The 23,399-nt window shown below is 42.1% G+C and overlaps 1 protein-coding gene across 1 annotated transcript; it reads left to right on the top strand.

The window, feature by feature from the left end:
- Positions 1 to 610: 610 nt before the first annotated feature.
- On the top strand, positions 611 to 19,568 carry LOC134461704 (transmembrane protein 163a-like). Its single transcript, XM_063214583.1, has 8 exons — positions 611 to 888; positions 4,973 to 5,092; positions 14,044 to 14,087; positions 14,723 to 14,814; positions 15,689 to 15,785; positions 16,304 to 16,415; positions 17,740 to 17,881; positions 18,668 to 19,568. Exons 1-8 carry the CDS (start codon positions 726 to 728, stop codon positions 18,726 to 18,728), a joined length of 831 nt encoding a protein of 276 aa, XP_063070653.1. The 5' UTR covers positions 611 to 725; the 3' UTR covers positions 18,729 to 19,568.
- Positions 19,569 to 23,399: the final 3,831 nt, after the last annotated feature.

Here is a 23,399-nt window from a genome sequence, read left to right as displayed (position 1 = left end):
ATTATTGATTGATTATTGCTGTATTAAATGGGCCTGCTAATATGCAAATTGCATATTAATGTAGATAGGCCTATAGAGTGCATATAGTGTAATAATAATAGAATATTGTGACATAAACACACACAGATATAGACCTATAGGGAATAATAGTCACTGTTGACATCAGCCCTGTCTGGACTGCTGTACGAGTTTGACATAGTAGGGGATAGGTCTAGTGTGCTCATTCACTAAATCAAATCATGCGCTGCTTCTGAGGATCTCAGTGTGTTATGATACTTTCTTGTGCCATCGTGTGGTCACATTGAATATTGTATATGAGATCCGTGTAGGCTTATGTGTAAAGATATGCCTTACTGCACACACTATTATTATACCTCAATTGTGTCCGATGCAGATATGTTCTGTCGAAAAGTTGTCAAGCCTCATAAAACCAATTGGCAGCTTGAGGACCACCTTGAGAGGACGCAGCCTGCGGTATCGACAAAACATGTTAATTAGCACCGAGCGACTCACGTGTGGACCGAAGCCCAGCCCAGTTCGCATTCGTAAATGAATTGTATAGGCGAACTAATCCGATTGCCGCTGTTAATAGGTCCTGTTAGCAAGCTCGTGAGAGGGTGGGGAAGGGTCTTTAGTCAATTCCAGGAGGATTCTTTCCAACTTGAACTTGTCGTCGTGTCCAATACTCTCATGAACGCGGAAAGAAACTTTGTTTCTGAAAGACGATGGACTCTGTGACTTCAGGGTCTTACACAAGCCCGAACTCCACGACGGGTTCGTCAACCGTGATGAACGGACAGACTTCATCCATGGGTCGGGACGCGTCCCGATCCGCGTCGCTGGATGCGGAGCACAGGATGAAAGTCAGGGAAAGCATGGAAGGTCAAGGTAAACTAAACACTGTAGCCTTCTCACTTATTTGACACCAAGATCAACGGTCATACTAGTTAGAATCAATTCAGAACTTTCACCCTACTTCTCTTTTACGCACAGCTGGACTTGTGGAGACCATTTGGCAACACGCTGATCGGTAATAATAACAGCAAATGACGTGTCTTTATCAAATATCGGTTGATAACAGATAGTCTGGCAAGATGCGCAGTGCATGCATGTTGTTTCATAGATTTGATTCATACTTTTGTGCCACTCCAATTTGACAGCTTTACAAGCACGTGTTAGTCATTTATTAAAGAGTGTAGGCTACCGTCACATCTAGGGCTATGCGGCCGGCCCGAGTCCTTTGCCAACCCTACCCCTTCTCTCTCTCTCCCGACTAGTTTCCTGTCACCATCTGCACTGTACTATCATGCATGAAGTCAAGAAGACCAACAAAAAATGTTAAATCACATAGATGTATGACGTGAGCTGGTTTTGTTGTGTTTTGTGTTTGAAGTAGGCGCGCCACGAAAGGGAAAAAATGGATGGGACTGTCAAATTGTCAATTTGACTACTGTCAAATTGTGCTTAGTGGTGTCTGATAGGCTACCTCTCCAATGCTCCCTACCATATATTTTATGTCGATTTTACGCGTTGCAACAGGCACGTTATTAACATGTAATGCTGCAAATTATTATTTTGTAACTTTTGTTTTTTCGGAGATAAAGTTGCCCAGGTAGGCTATCCCAGTGTCCAATAACCAGTGTGATATAGGTCAACGTGTCGAAATGCCAACAGCACAAAGAAGGTAGCCGTTTTCATTTTGCATATAGTCAGTGGGCATAGCCTCCTGTGGTTAAACTCTGTAGCCTATGCGTGTCTGAGAGGGCACCTGCAGCTGGACAGCAGGCATACATCACATAGGCTCTGCTCAATGGCACATTCCAAAACGTGTCTTTAGTTGTCAAAATGAGCAAAAGCACAGCCTGAACACCCTGAACTGGTAAGCCATATCAGGGTCTTCTCAAGGTCAGACGCTTTCTCACCAAAGGTCTGATGTGATGTGATATCCCGCCTCCCCCTCCCCCTTCAGCAGTCTGAAGGGTGCTTGAAACTGCCCTAGAAAACTGCCCACGAAACCCCAACTCACCTCTTTCAGTTAGAAGAGAATTTCATTCAGAATTTATGTTGGTCAAACAGCTATTAAAATGTAAAAAGCAAACGTGTTACAGCTTCACACATGCATTGTTCTTATTTGGGATTATGGTAACTAAGAAACAAAGGAAAACCAGTCCCATTCTTGACAAATGGCCAACATTTCATGTTGTTTTTTGATATTGTAATGCCTTGGCAACACAACACTAAATGGTCACGCCAATAACATTTTTTTATTTGAGAGAGAGAGAGAGAGAGAGAACTGTAGTTCTGTGCAGCCCCTTGAAAGAGAACATTGCAACATTATCCGCTTGATATTCTGTATAGTATTAGCTTTAGGGGAGTGTTGAGCCAGATTGTAAACTGTAGATTACACGTCTGTATAGTAAAACCTCTGACATAATGACTTTACACAGTATGGCATGTTTGCCTCATGTGTCCCCAAGTTCCCCATGTGGTTTCACATGTGATTCGTGTGTTTTGAAAAGTTAATTGAAATGTTAATGAAGTTCAATTAAGTCTGTATGAGTGCATGAGTTCATCATGTCTGCAAGTTGTATTTAGGACTAGCCTAACATAATTTGTTGTTTTGTGAGTCTCTCTCTCTCTCTCTCTCTCTCTCTCTCTCTCTCTCTCTCTCTCTCTCTCTCTCTCTCTCTCTCTCTCTCTCTCTCTCTCTCTGAATACATGCTGCTTTGCATTACATGGAGCATACAGTGACTAGTCTGTGTTTGTGTGTGTGCGTGTGTGTGTGTGTGTGTGCGTGTGTGCGTGTGTGTGTGTGTGTGTGTGTGTGTGTGTGTGTGCGTGTGTGTGTGTGTGTGTGTGTGCGTGCGTGTGTGCGTGTGTGCGTGTGTGTGTGTGTGTGTGTGTGTGTGTGTGTGTGTGTGTGTGTGTGTGTGTGTGTGTGTGTGTGTGTGTGTGTGTGTGTGTGTGTGAAGCATGATGCCCCACATAGGCTATGTGTGCTCTTGCATATAGTGTTAAGCATTTAGTGCTCAGGCAGGCAGCACATGCTCTCAGTGGTGACTGAACGTAGGGATCATGTGAGGGGCCCCAAGTCCTCGTAGCATAGTCTCTCCTCTCTCTCTCTCTCTCTCTCTCTCTCTCTCTCTCTCTCTCTCTCTCTCTCTCTCTCTCTCTCTCTCTCTCTCTCTCTCCTGCCTTAACCCATTAAGACCGGGATCTGTGTATATTTACACTTAAGAACGGCTGCAGTAGCTATGCAGTTACCCAGAACAGTTCTGACAACTCTGTTACAATATTAGACCTGTTAGGTCAAAATGTGCCAAAAGAAATACACTAAAAGTATGTACTGGTCTGTGTAGAGTAAGTGTTGCAGCCGAAGATGTCAGTGACCGGTAATTTAAAATGACAAATTCACCTGAAGATATTCCACCCACCATGTACTGTATATAATAGCTGCATATTTCCAAGCTCTAAGAAAGATGACATTCTGAATGAGAGGAATGAATTCCAGAAACACGTAAACACTACTAAAAACAATTACACACAGGTCCTTTAATCCCGGTGAGCGGCTGCTTGTTGACTCAACCCCCTGCTCTTCCGACACCAACACCAGCATGTGACTGCCTTCACTTCACAACTCTCTCTCTCTTTCTCACTCCCCCCTCCCCTCTCTCTCTCTCTCTGTTAGCAGACATTATGACAAGGGAGTAATTTTCTTGTAGGGCCTTCATACTATTCCTTGATATATTTCATGCTTTTATTATGTCATACTTTGTCATACTCGCTCTGTGTGTCTGTCTGTCTGTGTGTTTGTCTCTCTCGCTTTCTCTTTCTCTATCTCTCTCTCTCTCTCTCTCTCTCTCTCTCTCTCTCTCTCTCTCTCTCTCTCTCTGTAGACCATAGTGAGAGCAGGCTGCCCCGGACTCCGTGTGGCTGATATGTCTCTGTGTGTGTGTGTGGTGGCCATTGTGTTATCTGCCAGCTCGCTAGGTATGTCAAGCGTTTGGTTTGCAGCCATTGTCCGAGCACTGGGCTTGGGGAGATGAGGAGCTGACTCCTGATAACGAGGAGAGGCATGATATGGCATGACTGAGGACCTTTACAGTGCCTGTGTGCAAGGCCATACCAATGTGTGTCACTCTGAGTGGCCGGCCATTGTCAGCATAGCCACTGCGGAAAGCACCATCTCTTAAAGGTCTTTATTTGAAAGGTTGAATGGACAGTGGAGAGGAAGATTGCTTGGTGTTGCCGTATCTCTCATAGGGCCATATTGTTCATGGTGCTGGTGTCAGCAAGCATGCTGGGACTATACTGCAGGAATGGGTGCTGATGTGTAAGACGAGAGTTTGTGTGTACTTATGCTGATGCTTATATGCACACAAATCTTATCCATTATGTTATATATTAAACTCTTAACTCTGTTACAACCTTACTGTCACCAAAATTTGACCAACTTTTAGTCTTTACCCAAGACTAATGTCAGATGATGTAGTTGAGTGTTTGCAGTTGAGTGAGGTAGTTGAATGCTTGCAGTGAAGTGTGTTTTTTTCTGCAGCCCTTTCTGAGACCCTGATCATTGTAATGGGGGTAGGGCCTATGGGGTTGTTTACATTTTAAAAATGTGTGTCTTCACATACTCCAAATACCATCCCAAAAGTTATTGATGTGTTGTAAGGTGTCTGATGCCTGATGTTGCATAACTTTTGGGATGATATTGACATTGAACTCATTACATGACATTACACTGTAATTAAGCTGTAAGTTTTAATGTAATGTAATGTAAGTTTGTACCGTCACTGAAGCGGTGTGGCTTTAGGTGTCTGGCTCAAGGGCACTTTAGCCATGGATGGAGGAAGGCATTGGAAAGGGTGGAAATTGAACCTGCAACCTTGTGAGCTACGGTCCAACCCCCTTAACCATTACACCACAGCTGCCCCTAGGGTATAACTGTCTTTTTCGTCTCTCCTGACAGATTTATTAGAGAGCAGCTTGAAGTTGAACCCATATGAGGCCCAGAAGTATCGCAGGAAAGCACTGTGGGTGTCATGGGTCTCCATCATCGTCACTCTCAGCCTGGCCGTTGCCGCCTTCAGTGAGTATTAAGCACCATGAATACGATTTACAAAAAATATCATATACAAATTACATTACATTATGTTACGTTACATTTAGCCATTGCTGACTTCCGTGAGCATTGGGCTAACGAAATATTTAATCTGTAAGATTAAATATTACATTTAGCAGACAATACTATGCAAACGCACATACTAAAGACGAAATAAACAACGACACACATAGGCCTACAATGTGTGGGTTAGTATTCTGCAAAATACATACACATACCGTATTTCCTCGGTTAACATCCAACATATCGCATTAGCCTACATTTAGCAGACAATTTAATTCAAAGCGATTGCCAAAAGGGGACATGCATAATCAGCAACATACAATGTGTGGGGAAAATACAGAGTACACAAGCATAACGAGGTTAGTGCAGATGACCAGCGTTAGTTTTGTTGTTACAGGAAACTCTCACGGAAGAGAGGCGGCTTCACAAGCTTGTTCAGGGTACAGCAAGATGACTCCACTCTCGTAGCTTCTGGATGCTTATTCCATCCAGAGATGGCAAAAAAGAAAGTAGAAGTAAAAAAAATGAAGGGCATTTTCACACGTCTTCCCTTTCAGCCATTTAAAAGAACTCAGACCTGTCTGCGCATACAGTAGCCTATGTGAACACTCCAGCGTACAGCGCCATCGGAAGTGAACCCTACTGAGGTCCTTATTGACGTGGTCTCAGTACGGTTCACTAAAGAGTCCGGACAAGTTACACTTGTGAATAGGTGTAATCACTGAAGGAGAGCTCTAGAGGACCGGGTGTGATAGCCTTATGGGACAAGAAAGAGCACCTGGTCCTTTTTGCGATAGGCCTACACTCACAATGTGAAGACAAACAGAACTGAGTTCTTTTTCTGTTGGTTCACTTTTTGGTCCACTTACAGAGGACTTAGTTCGGTTCACTTTAAGGGGACTATACTGTATGTGACATAGTTTCCTTCCAACACAGGTAAATTCACTGATTAGCCAGTAGACCAGTGTACCTGTCCTACAATCAGCTGATTATGCGCTGGTTGCATCAGATTTGTGGTCCGTTTTGTGTTTCAGTAACAACATAATCTATCCACCTCATTAGGTATATCTATCTCATCAAGTGGTGTAACATCTATGTAATATCATGTGCAAGTGTACTTACACCATGGATTTCTACTTTTACTTTGACACCTCTGGTTCCACATTGTTGGGACAGTGATGGATAACAGGAAATACATCAATTAGCTTTTATACCAATAACTTGACATGAAATGAATGGTTATGCACAGTAATATAGGCTACTTAATATTGTAATACCGGTATATAGGCTACCTTAATCAAGGACAAATTATCTGTGAAGATTATCTTCCATTCCGGTAATCAGGTTAGTTTAAACTGTTTACTGTGATGAACTGGTGATCAAGTTGTAATCGAGCAAGCTTATCACTTTGCCAAACAGCCCCATGGAAGACATTCCATATGTTTTATCTTTCTTTTTTATTTTGGGCACAATTTCTGCGTTGAGCAGCAATCAGTCCTTGGGCTAGCTATTGTCTCTGCCAGAGTGCAGTGACCTATGTCAAATGGAGGATAATGTTTTGTCCCACTTAGCCCTTCCTCCATAGGGATTAACATACCACTTGTAACCATCCATACCAGTGTCACACATGGCATACCAAGGCACTGCTGATACTGATTGTCTGTGTGTGTCCACTGCCACCCCCCCAAGGACGCACACACAAATCCTGAGTCATCTAAGTGGCATAAACTTGGGAACAACATGTCACACTTTAAAAGACATCCATACCATCGTCACATCACGTCACATACCAAGTCCTCATACTGATTGCCCACAATGACACACGCACAAAAAGAGAAAACTCCAGTCATCTACGTAAGTGCCAGAGGCTTGTGACTGTCTCTCAGCTGAGAATCTTGGTTGGGTGAACACAGGAAGCTGTTGTTTTCAACCTCGCTTTATCGGCATGTTGCAATTCCCTCTTCCTTGCATAGCCTATGGTGCCAGAGGCCTAGGAAGACACATCATATGATACGCTAGTTTAATATAGCACGTCCGTGCCGTCACACTCAGAGAAGCTGATTCTCTCATACCCTGCTCACGGACAGAAAACCTGGATTTCCTGATTTATGCAGAGACATGTAACAGTTATAATGGCTGCCTGCTGATGGATGAGACATATGAGTCACATTATGTCTGGTCATATTGTGGCCTCAACGTATCTGTCAGCAACTGAGCACAGCTGGATTGTGTGTGCGCAGCGCAGACAGACAGACAGAACTTGGAATTTCAAATGTACAATTTAGGCCAGTGACTCCACTAATGGGATAGGATTTTCTGCCTCGTCGCTTAACTGGCATCTCTCCACGCGCAGAGAGAGAGAGAGAGAGAGAGAGAGAGAGAGAGAGAGAGAGAGAGAGAGAGAGAGAGAGAGAGTGTACATCTGCCGAGAACTCTCTCTCTCTCTCTCTCTCTCTCTCTCTCTCTGTCTCTGTCTCTGTCTCTGTCTCTCTCTCTCTCTCTCTCTCTCTCTCTGTGTGTGAGTGTGTGAGACGATGGTTTTGCTGTGAGACTGGGCTAGCAAGGCCCCTGCCTTTAATAGTTTAACAGTATTTCACAGAAAATGGGATCTTATTGACAGGAACAGCTACACGGTCAACTAAGACTGGAGGATTTGAGGAGATGTATACCACAGACTTCTATTATAACTATACAAGTCAGTGATGTATACAGTTTGTCAGGGAAACACTGAGTGCTTGTGTTTAAAGTACAACTCTGTGGCCCCCGGGGAAGTATTTTCTCTCACGACTACTTATTTACAAACTTAATAAAGAAAACTCAGAGCAAAACTCAAGGGGAAGGCATTTTTTATCAATCCGTCATGGGTTAAGCATGTGTGCAAGTGCGCTCTCTGCTGTTAAGATGCTGTCACAACAGAAGAGGATCTTGACTGTGCAATGTGTTTTACATAAAACTACTAAATAATCTCCCCCGGGGAAATTATGTAAACCTTGCACCATAAAATAAAGAGGACACATGTGTAATGATACAAAGATGTTTATATGCCACATGGACAGACATAAATACTGGGAAAAGGAACAGTGCAGTTGCAGCTGTTCATACTATATCAGCTAATACACTATGTATGTATGTATGTATGATGTGAGACAGACCTGTGTACAGTCATACTGAAGCTCTCTCTATGTTGTCTCTTACTGTAGATGGGCTGGTGGACGGGCCTATTCTCTTTGCTGAAAACATTCAACTACATCACAGCAACATTGCTATGAGAAAGCAGAGAGTCTTTTTATACATATATATATATATATATATATATATATATATATATATATATATAAGGGCTTTTTTGACAGGACAGTGGAGAAGAAACAGGAAATGAGAGTGGGGAGAGAGAGACGATGAAGGATCGGCAAATGACCCGGGCCGGAGTCGAACCCGGGTCGCCGGTATAGATACCCAGTGCCCCACCGTTAAGCCACGGCAGGGCCTACACAGTAACCGATTAAAACTTGGTCATTACCATTTTACTATAAGGTTATAACAGAGGCTCTGTGATAAGGGTTTGAGGCGTACCATGTAAGTTGTTGTTCCGCCATTGTTGGACAGTGATGGAGAACAGCGAATATACTGTATCAGTTAGTTTTAACACCAACCATTTGACATTTAGATTAATGAGCTCTTTATTTTATCTTATTATTTAAAGTACGTTGACTTTGACTTTGATTTACGTAACATGCATATATTTTGGGGGAGCTGTAGTCTAATGGTTGGGGAGGTGGTCTTCTGAATTAGAGGGCTGCCGGTTCATATCTACCATTACCTCTCCCTACATATCCACCCATGGCTGAAGTGGCCTTGAGTAAGGCGTATGACCCATGCAACATATAGTAAGGTAATATTTGTGATAATATTTAACATTTTTGTTAGAATGTATGCCTTTAATGAGAATAGAACAGTGAAGATTATGACAGGAAGCGACTTGGAGATAGAGATGGCTTAAGGTTTTGAAATGACCTAGACTGGACTCGAACCTGTGTCCACAAGGGCAAATGGTGCAATGTTAAACATAATTGTAGCATAATTTTACCCTCATGAATAAGCCTGCTGGTATATCAGTTACTGATCAGAAACGCCAACATCCGCCTCTCCATCTGTGTCCGTCTCTGCACATCTTGGCAGGGGAATTGAATTGCAGTGATTGACTTGGAGATAATTACACAGGAATTGCATAGACAAGCGGCTAGTAATAACAGACATTAAGATGAACACTTGATTATTTACCATTGGGCCTCTGACAACTTAAACATACTCTAGCCATTCCTCACCAGATACGATCTCATCTAGGAGCTCTTCTGCACAAGCTTTATTTTTGGACAAACTCTTTGTTGCACATCCATGGCCTGTTGCAATGCGCTGTTTCAGCTTCGTTCATTAAAATGTGTTTATTTTCATATAATAGCGCTCTTGTACAGACTTCTATAAACATGTTTCAAGCATTTTGATTGTAAAATAAATGGCCGAGTTGTTTAGCATGCTAGGGCTCACTACCAAGCTTGCGTCGTCTGCCTTTTAATTATCTAAACTGTTTGTGCCGTGACAAACCCCTTGTAAACTAAACTCTCTCCTTTCCCAGCATCTTAACCCAGTGGTTCTCAAGGTGTGGTCCACAGACCCCTGACAGTTTATGAGATACCTCATCTGGTCTGTGAGGGGATTTCTACAGAATCAATATTATGTGTGCTACAAACTCAGATAAAGATTGGTTTTTAAAAATATAAATTACAGTACAGGCCTGTGTTATTGTAGTGAACAAAAAAAAAAAATGTATGTTTAGACTTATAACATAAAAAATTATCTATATGCACTCTTGTCTTGAAATGCTGACAACATCTGATTATATCAATTATACAATGGGAAAAACGCAGAATCGGTGCAGCTACCTACAGTAATCTTCCATATCTAGCCAGCTAGGGTAGTTCTAGAGAGGACGCGCTAGCATAACTTAAACAGCACATCACGAGCTTGTTACAGCTCAAGACAAATGAGAGTTCGATGCTGGCGCAACATTACAAGAGAAATGCATGGAAAAGTATCAAAATGGGTACATGTTTGTGAATGATTTGATAAAGTCAGAATGACAACTTGGTCTCAGGCAATGGGAAATAGCTAGTGTGTTGGGGTGAATTCTAACCTCTCTCTCCCTGGGTCACGTCTTGTCGTCTCCTCCTCCTTTATCTGAGTTTGTAGCACACATAATATTGTTGCTGTGGTGGAAAAATACATTTTGGGTACGGAGTGGTCCTCGGTCGGAAAAAAGTATGAGAAGCACTGATCAAGCCCAGCCTTCAAACTGTCCCAGGCTGAAACTCTCAAGCCCCAATCACAAGCCCCAGTCGCAGGCCTCAATGAGCATCCTGGCCTGACCTAGCCGTAAATCTAAGCCTTGTTTTACATCTTACTGTCAGCCGTGTGTATGGGCCTCGGAAATAAATTGCTCCTAATTTGGAGCGCAACAGTAGTCATTAGGTTTGTTGTGTACCTGGGTTGGTTACCAATCACAATCTCAACAACACACACACGCGCAACATGCACACACACATGCACACACACTCACAGTCTCACGCATGCAGGCACATACATACACACAATTACAATCTCAACATAGACATACACACACGCAACACAGACACACATGACACATACATACAGTACACACAAACACACACACACACACTCACACACGCACACACATACTCTCTCTCTCTCTCTCTCTCTCTCTCTCTCTCTCTCTCTCTCTCTCTCTCTCTCTCTCTCACACACTCTCTCTCTCACTCTCTCTCTCTCTCTCTCTCTCTCTCTCTCTCTCTCTCTCTCTCTCTCTCTCTCTCTCTAAGTGATGCTCCAGTCTGACAGCTGTCTGCTCACAGCTGTGTGTGGTTTTCTCAAATGAACTCGCTTCCCTGGGTTCTGCTGGGAATCGATCCGGGAACTTTTTCCCCCAACCCTCATACTAATTTTGGTATGGCATAACAGGCTACAAATTAGTTTAGAAAGATCCAGGCAAATGATCAACTTCAGCAGCGGCCTCAAGCATGATGATGCAATCCCTCTGTGGACTAGCATGAGAATCATTTGGCCCTAATCCGGCTATTGTTTGTCAAAGACACTGATGGAGCACAATTTCATGCTATGGCCAAGATACAGGGGATGTGGAGCTATGAAATGCACGCATACACGCACGCACAAACAATCATGTGCACACGAGCCTACATGGATACACACACACACACAGACAGACAGACATAGAGACATACACGCCACGCACACACAATCATGTGCACGCATGCATCCATGAATGAATGAATGAATGAATGAATGAATGAATGAATGAATGAATGAATGAACACCTGTATTGCCCCGAAGGGAATGGAGCCATACAATAAACACTTGGACATACAGACAACATTTTACAAAGACAAGACTAAACTAGACTAAAAAAACAAACAAAGCATACAGAGTAGATTAAAATAAAAAAGATCTGGCAGTTGGAATAAACACATAAAATAGAAATAATTAAAATCCTTAAAATCCTTATACAATTATTATATTAAGGTTAGTCTGTCTAAGCTTTACTTATTTAAAAGTTGGATGCCTCTAGGCGCGCACGCACACACACACACACACACACACACACACACACACACACACACACACACACACACACACACACACACACACACACACACACACACACACACACACACACACACACACACACACACACACACACACACAGAGTCATGTGCACACATGCATGAATGGACACACACACACACACACACACACACACACACTCATGTGCACACACACCCACACACACACACACACACACACACTGGAGACGTCTCTCCCAGTAAGTAGCCACTGGTGGTGTTAGTCATGTGCTTGATTTCCTGATCTGCTTCTTGTGATCTGCTGTCCACTCCACTGTACTGGGGTGGGTGGGGGGGAGGGCTTCACCATACCACCTACTTAGACTGGGAACGCCCCAATCCCGGCCCCTTACACATACATAGACACACACATTCGCACACACACACGTGCACACACACGCACACGCACACGCACGCACACACAGTCATGTGCACAGATGCATGCATGAGACACACATGAGACACACACGCACACGCACATGCACACGCACACGCACACACACACACACACACACACACACACACACACGTTTTTCCTACTGCTGGATATGATTGGAATGTGCTTCCGAGCGCCGACAGTCATACGGACAGGCTTAGCATGGCCCAGTTTATTTGTAATTTTTTTCTTTGATGAGCACTGTTTTTTCATGACTTTTGTAATGATGTTTTGAGATGTGATGATCTGTGGTGTGGTTATCTGTACGATCACCCTCCTGAGTAGAGAAGAGAATGGCTTTGTTACAGTTTTTGCTTACACACAATTTCTGGCAATTTTTGAGATGAGACGTTCATTTTGCAGCAGAAGCGAGGTGTTTTATTTTGTGTGTAGAGTTTTGAGAATGTACTGTCATGTTAAGTGTTTGTGTTAAAGATATTCCTGAGAATTAACAAGCTCTTCAACCTCTAGACTTTTCAAAACAGTAGTTGAAGGGTTCAGATGCAAAAACCCCTAAGTGCCTTTTCAGAAAATAATCTTAATTCATTTTTATTTAATATAAAGCTATCAAAATTGCATATTTTTTATTTTATTTATGTAATATAACTATTTATATGTATTATCAAGTACATGAATGTAAACCAAACCAACAACTGGGTTCTCTAAAAATATAGAAGTGCAGGTCTTCAGAAATAGAGTTAGGGGGTTTTGCATCTGAACTCCTCAGTTATTTACAGCATGTCAAATCAAAGCTCCATCGTGAAGTGTCTTCAATATCTATGCGGTGTGTCCATGCTTTTCCCCTGTGGGTCTCATGTGACCTTGTGTGTTTTCGAATGAACCGTAGGATACAATGACACCGACATTGCACACTACACAGTTGTTTTTCATGAACTGCAGGCACTGGCCATTTGCAGTGTTAACTCAACCCTCAGAGAGTCCAATTTAACAATTTATTTAGTCCTACAACTCTCTAGTAAGTTGAATTAATACCACGAAAATGACTGTATAATGACCAGTTTAAATGTACGTAATCTTTGTTTATGGTTTGCAATACATACAATTCATGTTTGCATACAAACAAATCAACGATCCATATAAGCTGCTTTCTGCCACTTGGCACTATATACCATTGGAAGCACTAATGTTGGAACGTTGGACACTCCATGCTCCATTCAGCTTTTCATCTTTTTGTTTGGCTACGTTCAGACTGGATTTTGTATTTTTTTATGAATGTGTTGTTGTTACATTGTATGTGTCAAGTAACAGTATCCACTAAGAGACTTTTGTTCCAGTACATAATCCTGGTGTTTTTCATGCAACCCAAGGTCTAATCATCATATTGTGTGTTTTTCCCCTGTAAATGGCATGCTTGCATATGATTGGCATAGGTAATGTTGATGTCCAGGTGGTATTGTGACCTTATACATGTTGACCACAACAGAGCCACATGAATTAACATTGAATGCCATTTGAGTGAATTTTAATGAAGACTGTCCATGCAGGTCTCGTGTCCCCATGGGAGCTGGCCAAGGCCATCCCTGCCCATGGCAGAAGCACAGAGGCAGAAAAACATGTTAAGCTGCCAATGGCTGAAAGAAGAATCCATGGTTGACATTTTGTAGATTTGTTTGTTGTATTGTTGTGTATAAACCACCGGTTTCACTACTGGCAAAGCGCAGCGATATGCAATATATGCAATGTGACAGCCAATGTCCGCCGTCTCATGCGTTGCTATTTTGTTCTCTTTCTCTCTTTGTCTTCAGCTGTTTCCGTCATGAAAAACAGCGTGTCAGCCTTCGGCTTTGGCGTAAGTTTGATTTACATTCATTGAGAGTTTCCAAAAGATGAAAAACATTAATCCCCTATCCAAATATGCTGTATTTACACAGATGGGATGTTTTTTGTTGGATAAACAAAAAAATGATATGACAAGGTGATCGTGTCAAGGCCCCTCATCTGTTTTTCTGGTCAGCTCACCAAAGACAGGGCAGCTATTGAGAAAGATTATTTCTTTAAGATAGATTCTTATCTGATGATGTGTTTGGATAATGCTGTAACTATGGTATAAGATACTTCTCACCTCTTCTGGAAACCACTGTGTGTCTGGTTGAAGCAGTTTTAAAATACCAAACAACTTTTTAAAACCATTGAAAGGAAGTTGTAGAATGTTTTCACTGAGGGTAGGGATGTTAGCAGACATTATGACAAGGGTGCAATTGCCTTGTGGGGCCCTCATACTTTCATATGCCTAGATAATATCCTGCTTTCATTTTCATATAAGTTACCTTCATATAGGCCTATTTCTCGTTCTCTCTGTCTCTGTCTCTGTCTCTGTCTCTGTCTATGTTTCTGTCTCTCTCTCTCTCTCTCTCTCTCTCTCTCTCTCTCTCTCTCTCTCTCTCTCTCTCTCTCTCTCTCTCTCTCTCTCTCTCCTTTTGGCAGTTTGATGCCTCGTTAGACGTTCTCTCCTCCATCATAGTGCTGTGGCGCTATAATAATGCTGCAGCTGTGCACTCAGCATACAGGGAATGCATGTGAGTACTCACACCTCAGTAGTTACTGTATGGTCACTCAGTTTACACACAGAACATATAACAATATTATAACATATATTGATATACTGGTATACAAAATCAGATTTATTTTACAGTAAACTGGCCAAAAGAAATCAAGTCAGTCCTACTGAACATACGTATGGATGTGTATGCCAGTAATGTATAAACATTAATATGGGTTTGAATATATTTGGATGTTTATATCAGCAAAAACATAAGGGCATATAATGGATTATGCCATACCAGTTGAACAAATCTCCACGCACTTGCCTCTCAAAATAATGTAAAAATAATACCAGGTGTCCCGTAGACAATGGATTGAAATCTCTGGATTGAGTCGAGTTTTATCAATAGAGGAGCTGTTCATTTTCCTCAAACTTTGTGTTAATGCTAAGTTCTCTGACGTGGACTGACCCTGTTCTACAGCAGAAGTTTGCAAAAAGTGTTTACTGGTGTTTGGGGACCGTAGAAGAGGCAGTCAGATTCTGTGTGTGTGTGTGTGTGTGTGTGTGTGTGTGTGTGTGTGTGTGTGTGTGTGTGTGTGTGTGTGTGTGTGTGTGTGTGTGTGTGTGTGTGTGTGTGTGCGTGCGTGCGTGCGTGCGTGCGTGCGTGCGTGCGTGCGTGCGTGCGTGCGTGCGTGCGTGCGTGCGCACACGCACTCTTGTTTGTGCGCGTGCATTGGTTTGGGGTATATGGCCACACAGGCTTGTCTCTCCATTTTTCTTTGCCCCTGTCTCTCTCCTCTCTAATTTTCCAGGTTTTTCTCTCCTTGTCACTTATAGTGAATTACAGCATGACGTCTGTGAGCGTGTATAAACAATCCTGTTTTCTTTGTTCCTGAACTGTCCCATAGAGCGTGCTCCATCTTGGGGGTGGTATTCATCCTCTCCTCGCTATGCATTCTGGGAAAGGCCATCCATGACCTGGTGACCACGGTCTTGCCTGAGGTGGTAAGTGACATCAGAAGTTATTCAATTGTCACAAGAGGATAACATGTCAAAACACATGGATATATTTTGAAATATCAGAATTTGTAATACAATCAGTTACAGCTATGACACACATTGATGGAACTGCAGGAGAGACTGACTTGAGTTGGAAGAATTGAGTTTGGAAGACTTTTGCTAAAAGCGTTCTGACTGACAATGTGGTATTTTCTGCAGATGTGATGGGGAAATACTTTGTAAAAAATGCTGTTCTAAAGTGAACCTTGAGACTTGCTCTTTTTAGATCTCAATGAGCATCTTCACCCCCCAAAGCAACTTCCTCACCACATTTTTGACAAATAACTTTTGAATTTTTTATATTTATGTGGAATATCTTTGACTTTTCATTTTGATGTATCATTTTCCCCTTACTAATTACCAAAACAAGTAAACAGGAACAATTAACAGGAACAAAACAGGCGCATTAACAGGCACAATACTTTCTTCACATTTGAAAAATGCTGCTTTTTTTGGCTGTCTAGGATGACTTCCTGTTCATTGTGTCCATTGTGAGTGGGGTGCTGTGTCTCATCCTGGCTGTGGCGAAGTTCCTGCTGGGCAAGGTCCTCACCAGCAGGGCCCTCATGACCGATGGTAAGTAAGCGACACTTAGTGGACGCTGTTTATCCAAAGCGACTTTTACAGCTGTTAGTTTTTCAGAGTATTGGTTACAGTGCCTGGAGCAATGTTGGCTTAGGTGCCTTGCTCAAGGTGCACTTTAGCCATGGATGGAGGTGTAGGAAGAGGTCAGGTGGCATTTAAACATGCTACCCCCAGATTGAAAGACCAACTCCCTAGTCCAACTATCTAGCCTGTGGGTTAATCCCGCCCTGGCCATACCATTAATCTGGGGACCCGGGTTCAAGTCAGACACGGGTCATTTCCCAATCCTTACCTATCTCTTTCTCCGACTAACTATGTATGAAAAAGTTAAAGAGCTCTGAAGCCCATAAACAGAGTTCCTCTATAATAAGCTTTTAACCAAAATGGCAATGAACAAGTCTTAACCTGTTACGAAGTCTCTTCATGCAGACAGACCCTTCGACGGGCCTATTCACTCTTTGCTGGAAACACTGAAGTACATCTTAACAGTCTTAAGAAACCGATTTTCACTGACGTGATGATACGGTTGTAACAGAGGCTCTTACTCTTGGTAAGGTCATAGCAATGTTGCTGTGATGTACGTAGTTGAGCTTTTTAAGCAAACAATGACGATAGCTGGCAATCCAATGTGCACCAAAAATGCTATGAATACAGATACTGTGTTTGCCTGTGAGGAAAGAGGAGAAAGGGAAGGGCAAGGACAACACACACACACGCACACACACTCACACACACAGACACACGTGTGCCCACACACACACACACACACACACACACACACACACACACACACACACACACACACACACACACACACACACACACACACACACACACACACACACACACACACACACACACACACACACACACACACACACACACACACCATTCCTGAAGTGTACAATGTCTGACACACCATTCCTGAAGTGTACAATGTCTGACATGAAAATGCACATAAAATATACCATGCTGCTTGAATCAGATGCCTATTTGAAGCCAGTTGTAGATGCATGGCTGAATATTGTTGCGTACTAGTACATTCATCAGAAATAATTGGATTTATAGTCACAGACAAGCCTTTGAATGCGGTCCTGATTACGAGCTATGACATCTCCTGAATGTGACCAAAAGTTCCGTATTCTGGTTCTGCTTACTCTACAAGTGCTCCACTGAGGGTTAGAACGCCCAGAGGTACAGCAGATAATTGGAAGCCGATTCTTCAGCAACACCAAGCTGTGTTTCCCACCGAAAAAAAAACAAAAACGTTCTCACGTATTGAATATGAAAATGTCTGTCAACTTGACTTTTGCAGGATTTAACTCGCTCGTCGGGGGAATCATGGGATTTTCGATCCTCATCAGTGCGGAGGTCTTCAAACACCACGACAGCGTCTGGTTCCTTGATGGCACTATTGGGATCCTCATAGGCCTCACCATCCTGGCGTATGGAGTCAAGTAAGCCCCTTCACCTCATACACCACACACACTAATGCTGTTGAGGTTCTGAATATGTTTGATGTAATATACGCACACATTTGCAAATGCATGCATGGTGCCCGTGCGTGTGCACACACGCACACGTTCATGGACACGCACGCGCACACACACACACACACACACACACACACACACACACACACACACACACACACACACACACACACACACACACACACACACACACAAACACACACACACACACACACACACACACACACACACACACACACACACACACACACACACACACACACACACACACACACACACAGAAGCCAACAAAGGGGAACAGAGGGGTCAGTACTGTAGTATTATTATAGTATATAGTATATTATAGTGTGGTATATTATGATATAGGCCTACTGTATATATACATATATACTATATATTATTATAGTATTGTACTATTAAATGATATATTTTTACATATACCCTTGAGACCATGTGTTTGTGTGCATGTGCCAACATACAGTCTAATGGAGAATTCTGTCAATCTCTGAAGTCATTAAAGTCATTCCCACAATTATTTGCTTTCTTTAATTATTGTCAGTGCAGTAACATGCCATGTAATAAATACCTCTCTCATGAAAACCAAATGTCAACTTCTTTTTCTCTTATTGTTCTTCTTTCTCCCCATCTCCTTCTTCTCTTTCTTCTCATTCTCTCTCTCTCTCTCTCTCTCTCTCTCTCTCTCTCTCTCTCTCTCTCTCTCTCTCTCTCTCTCCCTCCCCCCCTCCACAGGCTTCTGATTGATATGGTTCCCAGGTTGCGGCAGACAGGGAGCTATGAGCGCTTTGAGTGAGCGATTGCCCAACAGGCAGCTGAATGAGTTATAGTTTTTGCTCCCCTGCCATCTCTTTTTGTCTTTATTTTGGCCACACTACATTTCTTTATCCACCCCTCCCTCCCTCTTATTTTCTAAAACAGAGCCATTCTCTGTTGAAACACTCCCCCGCCATGTCAAAAAGTAACTGAGTTGGCGACCATTGTGGTTTTACAGTATTTGCCTTTAGACATGGGAGAACGAAGACGAATGAAAGTGAAGGGTGACACGGGAGCCAAATCTTCCGATCCTCCATTCGCCGTCTCCACTATTCACCAGCAGGTGGCGCCTGTGACGAGCTGTCAGGATGGTGAACATCATCAGCCTGTTGGAGAGCGCCAAGTGTCCCGTCTTTCCCAGGCATGTAGAGTGAAAATAATAATGGGCAATCAAATGTGTGTGTAGGGTCAGTGTTGTGTCACACACGTCAACACAACGTAAATGAGCGGATAATGTGTATCGACGTTGAGGCCACAAATACCCCTTAGAGTAAATACTGGCCCATTGCAGGGGTGATGTGTATATTCTTTTTTCAATTCATTTTTTGTCATCATGTGTCATTGTAAGAACATATGTCCACTAGCGTGGATGTGTTGTGTTCATGTGAATGCATCTAAGAGACACACATGAGGGAAGTGCGAAATGCTTTTCAGATGTTTATTGTGATGATGTTGAACCATCTTGCAGCTCATGATTACAATCTATTTATTGTGGTGTTGATATTTAGTCATCCATCGTCCTACTCGTGTACGTTCCATCCTTTTCAGGTCACAAAAAAGTTGCTGAATCATTTTGTACATAATATGTACATGCATGTGTGTGCAAACCCTATGGTATGTATGCACAGAATCGTAATTTTCCTTTCTGTGTTTGTGAATTTAGTCGTGAAATGTCGTAAACTGTTGAACCATCAAAAGCCTCCTTTTGGAGAGGAAAGAGGTTTGCACTTTTGTACACTTCAGTGTAGATATCACTGTAATATACTGTACTGCTGCCGTCTCAACCAAGGCATCTTGGCCTTCTCCATAGATATTTACTGTGCAGTGCATAACGTGTTGCTTGTTTTGGCTACTGTCATGAGTGAGTATGTGTATGAGGTGTGTATGGAAAGAAAAAGGCAGTTGGTCATATTCTTTGTACATGCTATATCAGTTTTCGAGCAGTCAGTTCAGTTTGTGTCCGTGGGTCAAGCATAATTATTTAAGAGTATTTAAGCTTTAACTTGAGTTATGTGTTTACTGAATGTAGTATCTGTCATTTTACATTCCAAGGAACTGTCAAAGTCCTTAAAGGTGTTTTTTATTTCTGGTTTGCACAAGTGGGTGCCCATGCCTTGGGAGGTCTCTCTCTTTTTTTTTTTTTAGAAAGGACTATGTGCTCCAGGATGACTGGAGCAAAAGCTTTTAAGTTCACTTTTAGTTTTGTTGCAGTATATCAACATTTTCTTTGTTGTAGAATAAGTTCTCAATTAATCTCAACACAGAATGCTCAGCATCATTCAGAAAGAATGAAGACAGTCCTCGGCAGCCAGACCATATTATATGTCTGTGTACATCCATCCTACATTTGCTTTGTGTATGATATTGCATCAGAGGTGTAAATAAAGTACACAATATGTAAATACCTAAACAAGTATGAATTGTACGAGAATCATATGTGAAATGTATGAAATTCATATTCAAATCAATATTTGGAAATGCTTTAACCTAACTTGATATTTCAATTGAAAAAAAATGTTTTGCTCTGGTAATTAAAATAGTATTTGGGTTTCAATGTCTTCATTGTCTTTTACATCCATCAATGACAGTTCACTGTGCTTAACGGCCTGTGGTGTGTCTTTGAGTTCCCACAATAAGGTCCAGTACATTATTTACACAGTAAATAAACAGGAACAACTTTGACTTACACTGGAGGCTTTTGCTTGACAGAAGGGACCACATGAATAGAAATAAGACATACGTAGGCTAATGCACGTTGTCTCTCTTCAGAATAATAACTTACAGAGGCCTCAGACAACAGCTGGGTTTTTTTCAGTCAGTTGACTGAGTTCATTATTCACTGACTCCTGTCTCTAGTTGTTTGTGTCATCCACACCATTAGCAACAAGATATTCTAACTGTATGGTAAATAAATCAGAAACTCAATAAATAAATAAATAAATCTGATAAATAAATCTGGGACTCAATAAAATGACTCTGAATCTGAGAGCAATGTAATGAAGCAGATCACCGGTAACCTTCTGACAAGATGTCCGACCCTGTTCCTTTGACTGTGCTTCAAGCTATTGCCCTACAATCACCAGCTTGGTGCAACAAATGCAAGTTTTACTTTGTTTAACAGTTAGGCCTATATTCCCATTGCCCTGTTACAGGCTAGGGCTATCCCAAAACTAAAGCCACCTGCAAAGGTCAACAAGTGCACTGAAGTAGCTGCCTCAACAGTAGCTCCTCTCTAACGTAATTGCGTGAATCATTTTGCCCTCCAGATGGCAGTGCAGAGCAGTGTTGGCTAACGAGCTCCACAGCTGGCCCCCGAGCCTCTACTCTCCTGGGGACACCTCTGACATGTTTTGTACCGTTATAAACATCCCCCTCACAACCCCTCGACTCTGAACCATTTTGCACTGGGGGTTTAAATGAATGTGTGGAAAGGTGTCACACCAGCTGGCCTGCGGCGCTCGCCAGACTGCACTACTAGTGTTCTGGGGCTGGGGGACACCAATTTGCACTTGCCAGTGATTCGACTGCATCCTGAGAGGGTTTGTTGCGTGCCATATGTCTTTACAGTCTAGGCTGGTGTTTGTAAATGTTTAAGAAAAAATGTCTGGCTTGAGCATCAACAGTGTCTTTTACTCCGAGATGTTTGGCTTTCTTTGTCTGATTCACCTCAAACGGATTGTTGTATTCATCTGCCCTTGTCATCATTTTCAAGTTGCATTATTTGCACTTGACCCCTTTGTTTATTGAATCGATAATTCAATTATTTGAATTTATTAAACTAATGTCTTCCTCCATGGAGATGCCATGCTGTCCTCCATGCTGTCCACCAGTGAAACTTCCTTTTTTATTGATTTAGTATGAAATCAAAAGTAGCTGACCCCTTTGTTTTCCAAACCAAAGAGAATGATTTAAATATAAACACTTCCAAAAGACTTAATTTATTAGGAGCAACGTTTCGATCATAGATCTTCTTCAGGCATCTATGATCGGAATGGTGCTCCTAATAAATTAAGTCTTTTGCAAGCAGTGTGCAGATCCTTTCCCGCTCTTACATGTGACAGTTTTTTGATTTGGCACCTGCTGATGCTTTTTTGCTGGATGTGCGCACTTTCCACCACACTTTAAAAATAAACACTTACCATGAGTTGTTTAGTATATATTATGTATTACTTTTACATTCATAATGCTGAGTAACGGTGTGCATGCAGTCATACAAAAAATCCACATATCAATCAAAATATTAGAGTTAAATCTTCATTTAAACATTTACATTTTTAGACACTAGTAAGTGTTGATATCAAAATAGTCATTAGTGAAAATAGAATGATACATGAAGGCAGGATTGTTCGCTTGCTCCAGCATGACGGTACATGGTCCCCTCTCCGTCTCTCTCTCTCTCTCTTTCTCTCTCTCCCTCTCTCTCTCTCTCTCTCTCTCTCTCTCTCTCTCCCTCTCTCTCTCTCAGCCTCAAAGGATAGTTAGCTTCCTGCGAGACATTGAGCCAGTGGTCTCTGGGGTGGGAGGGGAGCGGGGAAATGATGATTACAGCAGATTACAGTAATGTGGCAACTGTAATATGGCAAAGTGGCAGAGGCACTCGGTATTCCTGACAGGAACCAAGGCTCAAGGACGTGTAATGACCGGAATTTTGTTATTTGTTGAATGTAATGGTATGTTAGCATGAACAATGAAAATCATAGGAAAGCATTCCCATGTTAGTGGGTTGTGGGACAATGGGAAAGGCTATGGGGAATGCTTACAGTACACCTGAGATATTGAAATAAATTGTATATTAAATAAGTTTAATGGTGTTTGTAATTAGATTTAATTGTATTCTTAATTGTACACTTTATTAAATGTAAAGACACTGACATTAACAGTTTTAAAAAAAAAACTTCAACACAATATCCATACTCTGAATTTCTTGGGACAGCCGTTGATTCGTTTCACCCTAAAAGCATTAACGACACAAAGAGCAATAGGCCAGCTCATCCATTACAGGAACTACCAGTTGAGGTTACTTTATGTACAAGTCAAAAATTAAAAGCAGACTTTACTGCCTCATCCTTTATCATTAATACAATATATTAATATACTGACATACTCAACATGAAATATAGTATATAATAGGAACTAAGAGCATAAATATCATGTTGTAGTTTTCCATGGATGAACAGACTGCCTGTTGTCTGTGTCTCCTGTATACTGTGTGGCCTTTGTCCATGCAGCTCTGCTCCGTCATGGCGACTCACTGGAATAACTGACAGGATTCTAGCAAAGCCACCAAGCAAGCTTTTATTTTGTGTGTGTGTGTGTGTGTGTGTGTGTGTCCGTGTGTGTGTCCGTGTGTGTGTGTGTGTGTGTGTGTGTGTGTGTGTGTGTGTGTGTGTGTGTGTGTGTGTGTGTGTGTGTGTGTGTGTGTGTGTGTGTG

This window comes from Engraulis encrasicolus, chromosome 13 (assembly GCF_034702125.1).
Source record: "Engraulis encrasicolus isolate BLACKSEA-1 chromosome 13, IST_EnEncr_1.0, whole genome shotgun sequence".
NCBI lineage: Eukaryota > Metazoa > Chordata > Actinopteri > Clupeiformes > Engraulidae > Engraulis > Engraulis encrasicolus.
The sequence above is the reverse complement of the archived record's forward strand: the minus strand, read 5'-3'. Positions and strand labels throughout refer to the sequence as shown.